This window comes from Trachinotus anak, unplaced genomic scaffold (assembly GCF_046630095.1).
Source record: "Trachinotus anak isolate AG129_WGS33_773 ecotype Australia unplaced genomic scaffold, CSIRO_AGI_Tana_v1 ptg000024l, whole genome shotgun sequence".
Lineage (NCBI taxonomy): Eukaryota > Metazoa > Chordata > Actinopteri > Carangiformes > Carangidae > Trachinotus > Trachinotus anak.
In genome coordinates, this window is record NW_027273875.1 from 2,617,888 (window position 1) to 2,624,607 (window position 6,720).

Genomic DNA, 6,720 nt, shown 5'->3' on the forward strand with positions numbered 1-6,720 from the left:
CTTTTGAGCATTCAAAATACTAATCCTCAATTGGTGCACAGTGGCCATTTCCAAAGTAGATCATGTGTATTCTTACAGTTACGCTGGACTCTTCCATGAGTGGAGTTGAGTGAACTTTAGTAAAATGTGACAGTAGGTGTGGAAACACTACAATGCACCAGCCTTATATTTAAAGTAAAGTACCACACTACAATGAAGCTAGTTACCACAGATTGACCCCTTTTTTAATTGCATGGTCACTGGCTCATTACATGTGAGTACTTTTGGCTCCATCTTGTGTTGAAAAATGATCTCTGCACTGCTTTTGGTTTGTACTTCAAGTTCTCTGTTACTAACAGGGACAACAGTACATTCATACACATACATTTTCCAGATGTAACTTTCCACTTTTTCCAGTGTGGTAGGAACCTAAAATAATATTATATTATTGCGATGCACCATAACTTTTCTCTCTGTATGGTCTTAGTTTAATGGTTTGTGATATGGGGAAACAGAGAGGCAAGCAAAATCTCAGTGTGAAAATTCATTGAGGAATCATATCAATGTTTATTTAAAAATACATGTAAAGGTTCAGACCCCTTCGCTTTATACACACTTTGTTGTTTTAATTAATTTAAAATTGATAAAATTGCCATTTTTACCAATCTACACCCATTAACTCATAATGACAAAGTGAAAACATGTTTTTAGAAGTCTTTGCAAATTTATTAAAATTCAAAAACTTAAATCTCTCATTTCCAAACATAATCTGAGCCATAATTCAGTAGCCCCTCTGGCAGCAGTTATAGCTTCGAGTCTTTTGGGTTCGTCTCTTCAAGCTTTGTGGAGACTTGCACCTGTATTTGTCCAGTTCCTCCCATTATTCTGGACAGATCCTCTCAAGCTCTGTCAGACTGGATAGGAAGCATCTGTGAACTCCTGCTATCAGACCTCTCCACAGATGTTCTATTGGGTTTAGGTCTGGGCATTGTTTGGGCCTCTCAAAGGCAGTCACAGACTTGTCCCAGAGCCACTCTAGTATTTTCTTGGCTGTGTGCTTCGGATCGTAGTCATGGTGAAAGGTAAACTGTTAATTAAATTAACAACAAAGTCAGAGCAGTTACATTTTCAAAGTGAATACAAGAATATTTGAAAGAGTACATTTTTACTAATCAAAACCCACAATTTTAAAATGGTAACACAAACAAGACGGAATAGCAAGTACTCTGCTCACCATGAAACAGTCTATTGTACAAGTCTATTGGCAACAAATATCCCAATCATACAAACAGTGTGTATATATCTGTAGAGGAACCGAGGTGACACTTACCTGATTGCATTAGGTGGCAATAGCTGCGGCAAATATCTGGGTATATTTACTTTATTGTTTATTTTCTATATTAACACAGAGTCAATGATGCTGCAAAGCCTTGACAGTGAGATCAGTGCAAGGCTAAAGCTGGCTCATCTTAATGTTGCTGGAGAAAAAAATAATGCATTCTGATCCAAGTTCAGCCTGGTTTGCCTTGTGTTCTGCAGCACTAAAACAGCTCAGTTAACAATTTAATCTGCAGAAATACACAAAAGAAGCAATAAGAAAGAGACTCAACATGCATCTGACACCAATAAACCTTCAAAATGAACATTAGGTTTTACTTTTTTTCTTACCATGTAGTTTGTGGTAATACAGTTTTCAAATTAATTCATACTTTCATTTACTTTACAACAGAATGATAATCTAACTTTTTACAACAAACAACTCAAAATTATGTTGTTTTGGATGTGTTACCAATTAAAAGCAATTCATGTCTTAAGTTTGACAATGAACTAAAACAAGTCCAATGCAGGACACACCTTAAACATAAAAAAATCTACATACATTTCATGATCCTGTGACTTAAAATTATGTTAAGAAATGTCAACAGTACATAGTTAATTATAGTAAATAAGCTCAAATCTGCAAAAATGTCAGGATGGAGACAGAAGTATTATGAAGACATGGGAGAACATATTTCCCACACCCTAATTAACAGTCTTAGGTCTTGTTTTCTTCTGTACACGGTAGACAGCAAGACACAGAGCCACAAGCAGTAGAGTGACAACTCCGACTCTCACAGCCACAACAAGGGAATGAGAAATGGAAGCTAGGAAACACAAACAGATACCAATCTAAATTAGCTGTTGAGATGATGTAGATATGTTATTCTCAGTGCTACAAAAATCTTTCTGAAATATTTTTTATTCCTTTTTATCTTACAAAGATCAATATCCTAAATATACACTTAGAAAAGACTCTTTCTCTGGAAAATTATTTTGCTTTTTTCTTATTAAATAAATCAGGGAATATTATCAGATTAAATCAATCAAGGAATTAAATAAAGAAGTAAATAAATGGGTAAAATAGAATTGAATAATTTCTTAAAATACATTACCTTTACAGTTTGTAAGGTGGACAAATGTTTCCTCTCTGCTGAAGTTGTTTCGAACATTACACGTCAAGACTCCTGTCAGCTGGCCGTGTAAGATGATGGTAATTTTTGGAACATTGGCTGTGAGTTGTTTGTCTGTGCTCCCAGCTCTGGTCTGTATCAGTAAGTTACTATCCAAGGTCAAAACGAACTCTACTCCATCTCCCTCAGAGCAGCAGCTGACCTTCATCTGTTCTAGTGACAAACACATCTGAGACACAGCTGGCTCAGACACTGGAGCTGGAAAACAAAGAAATGAAGTCACATATACATGCAGTACCAAATGCAACATAATATACACAGTGAACTTGGAAACGATCATCTATATATATATATATATATATATATATATATATATATATATCTGTATCTAGCTTTCTTCAATGAAAAAAATAGTCGGCAACTCACCACTTGCCCCTTGCATTTAAATGCAAATGGTTATAAAAGCTATATAAAAATAAAAAAAACTTTTTTCTATAACTTTTAGAATGATGATGATGATGATGATAATTATAATGATAATGATGATAATAATAATAATAATAATAATAATAATAATAATAATGTGGGACACTTTTCACTTTTTTGGCCTTACCTTGTATTTGTAGATTGATGTTATTTTTGTGCAATAAAACACCATCAGTAAGTCGATGTGTTTCCAACAGGTAATCTCCAGAGTCTTCTTTTGTCACCGTTTCAAGTTTAAAGGTTCCATTTGTGAAAAATGCTGAGCGATCACTGTATTTGCTGTTAATCACTCCTGTATTATTGGTTACCTTTAAAATGATATGAGTATCCTTTGTCAGAACTGACTGTTTATTTGTACCAGTGGGTAGGTAAAAAATCAATGGCTCCCCAAGTGCTCCAAGACATTGCTGAGCTCCAGTGGCTTCAGATAATTTGCACTCCATAGCCCCTGGAAGAAACAAAAACAAAATACTTCAATACAAAGTCGCATATACACACAGTACCAAATGCAAAATAATATACACAGTCAACTTGGAAACTATAGACTATATCAGATAGATAGATAGATATATATATATCTGTATCTATTTCAATTTGAAAAAACATTCTGAGTTCTAATAACTATCACTATAGGTTGTATTCAACAATAAAAACTTTTTCATCAAAGGGAGCTTGTAAAATTTGCCAGCAAGCTTTCTCCAATGAAAAAAAGTAGGCAACTCACCACTTGCACACTGCATTTAAATGCAAATGTTATAAAAGGTATATAAAAATGAATACTGATAAGAAAACTCTGTAACTTTTAGGATACTGCTGCTACTACTACTACTACTATTAATAATAATAATAATAATTTTTAAAATAATTCTTTCACTCTTTTGGCCTTACCTTGCATCTCTAGATGGGTGTTGATTTTATGCAATAAAACACCATCAGTAAGTCGATGTGTTTCCAACAGGTAATCTCCAGAGTCTTCTTTTGTCACCGTTTCAAGTTTAAAGGTTCCATTTGTGAAAAATGCTGAGCGATCACTGTATTGGCTGTTAATCACGCCTGTATTATTGGTTACCTTTAAAATGATATGAGTATCCTTTGTCAGAACTGACTGTTTATTTGTACCAGTGGGTAGGTAAAAAATCAATGGCTTCCCAAGTGCTCCAAGACACAGCTGAGCTGCAGTGGTTTCAGATAAATTGCACTCCATAGCCCCTGGTAGGAAAAAGGACAAAATACTCATAAAAACATTATTCTGGTAACTGGCATGTGACACTTAATTTAACTAGAAATAAGAAGGAAAAACACTTCATCATGTCGACCAAATACTGAATGTGCATGATTATCTTCCTGTACTTTTGACCTGCAATCGATGTTAATAATTTTATCATGTAATTATCAACGTAATAAATCACATGTGCTACCGGAACATTTGAAAACTTCCAATGAGATAATAGCTGTTTTCAATCACAAAGTATCATATCATAAATCTTGAATGAGTGATTATATATGACTATGTTACGAATGATGCAATTACCCTGCATTAGATTGAATACTTGTGTTTCAGCAATTTTGTTTTGCGTTTTTGTTTTTTGTTGAATTTTCTAACTAACATAGTCATCATAACTTATTATGTGATACATTAACTGTTTTTAATAATGATAATAATACAGTATTTGAAGTTATTTTGATCTATACACCACTAGTATTACTACATAAATTGTTTATCATAGTTTACCTTTTGCCAGAGCTGTTGTTGCCAGAGTTGTGATGATCATGGTGATGAAATTCATTTTCTGTGGTCACAAAATCAAATTTGTGTTTAAAACAAGGTCAGTGTCTTCCACAATTAAAAGTTGTTTACTTTTATATGTGGACTATGCAGTGGGATAAAGTTAAAATTAAAAAGATACTTGAATAAAAATTACACTATGTCAACAGTATGTCTTGATTATATACATAATGCATACTTACAGTTTACACAGTATTTTTAAATATATATATATATACACACACAAACTATCACTCACCTCTTTTACAATAGGATGTCCTCTTTGTGGCTTGTAAATGTTCTACTGAAAGCAGGGCAGTGTATTTCTGGCCTTTTATTTTTGCTCTGTTGAGAGAACTGAGGAAACAGTTTTTTGCACTCAGCTAAGTACTACTGAAGCACCAAACTGATTTTTAATTAGTTTGTGCTCATGTTGGCAAAATTACTGCGCTTCATGTCATATTCTGATTAAAAACTACTGATATTAACTAGAATATGGTTTCTCAATCTCAGACCATCGCACATTGACAGTATTTTGTGCAGAGGTTAGCTATTCTTTGCTGTGTTTGGTTTCACGTTTCTGAATGATGCATTTTATGAGCTGTTATGTGGATGACACTGACTTACATTACAGTGCACTACCTTGCAGAGATTCTGTCCCACAAATCCACTACCATCTCTCATTCAACACTATGCTAAGTTAGCTTAGTGTATTGAAGCACACACACACACACACACACACACACACACACACACAGAGGAAGAGAGAAACGTTGTGTTAGCTAGAAGCCCATAACATTCATTCCACAAAACATTGCTGGTAAAGTGATAATGCAAACGCAAGCTTAATGTAAGCCTACTTGTTGAATCAAGGCTAACTCTAGCCCATTAGCAAATGTAACCAACGGTAACTGGTGTTGGATATCATTTGCTTACAGTAGCTGATTGTTGACTTCAGAGAAGAGGAAACATGACAGCAGGTGATTATGGTGTTGCCCATTTGAGAATAGTTCTGCTAGCTGGCTATTAATGTCACTCTGCTGGTGGCAAACTTTGCACTGGCATGGTCATCTATATGGGCGCCATCCCACCACCATTCCAAATGACAAACCTGATAAATTTCAAACTTCTCTCTTTCCATCATTTTTGTAGAGGCTTGTTTAACACCTCAACAAACTCAACATTTCCTGTAATAGTTTCATATTTAAAGCGTTGTCGTGTTTCAGTGTTTAGAAACCCTTTTTGTCTTAACAGGGCGTTTATTGCTGTGCTGCACTAAGCATATTGTCTCTTTTCCAGATGCTGGTGTTTCTGTTATTTGCATGCTATTCTGATCTGCTGGATACGTTATCTTAACTTTGTTAAGATTTGTTGTAATAGTGACAAGGCTCAGTGAATTGAAAATGCTCCTCTGCTTCCCTGCAGTTCCTGAGCATCTGTCAGAAAGCAGAGCAGCTCAGTAGACTGCCTGTAACAAGAGGTGTAGCCCTAAGCCCCTGGTTGGCATCTATACATGGTCTGGACATGTACCAGGTTTATACCCAGTCTTGTTGAGATAAAAGTCAAAAGACAATGCACTAAGTTAATAACACTGCAGGATGTAAACAGCCCCCTAACAGAACCTGTTTGCACCAGAAACTCCAACTCAGTGACGTGGCATTCGGCTGACCAGTGGTGGAAATATGATCACCCAGTCAGTCAGTGAGTCAGGGACATTCCAGATAGAGCTGACCCGACTATTGCAGTCCAGCCAAAAAAGTGAAATTGTCTAAATACTGCTTCAAATACCATTTTATTCCATTTCTATTCAAGAAAAATATTTTAAGGCTTAAAAAACATTAAGTTTAGTTCAGTTTTCCTCAAAAAGACAAGTTAACACTTTAATTAATATAAAGATTAACATAAAGATCAAGCAACAATGAATGAAATTGTACTTTTTCGTACTTGCAATCATGTCAGCATTAGTAAACTCAAATTTAAAACGTTCACTCACAGCTTTTAAAATAGAATGTCCTCTTTATGGCTTATTGACCTGTCTGT

General features: G+C 35.0%; 1 protein-coding gene across 1 annotated transcript; it reads right to left on the minus strand.

Moving 5' to 3' along the window:
• Window positions 1-1,611: 1,611 nt before the first annotated feature.
• On the minus strand, window positions 1,612-5,027 carry LOC139608065 (cell adhesion molecule CEACAM5-like). The gene is made up of 6 exons (XM_071461519.1): window positions 4,940-5,027; window positions 4,648-4,705; window positions 3,804-4,124; window positions 3,043-3,363; window positions 2,412-2,687; window positions 1,612-2,123 (listed from the first exon to the last, which is right to left on the minus strand). The coding sequence occupies exons 2-6, from the start codon at window positions 4,700-4,702 to the stop codon at window positions 2,002-2,004; spliced, it is 1,095 nt and encodes a 364-aa protein (XP_071317620.1). The 5' UTR covers window positions 4,703-4,705; window positions 4,940-5,027; the 3' UTR covers window positions 1,612-2,001.
• Between the last annotated feature and the right edge of the window lie 1,693 nt (window positions 5,028-6,720).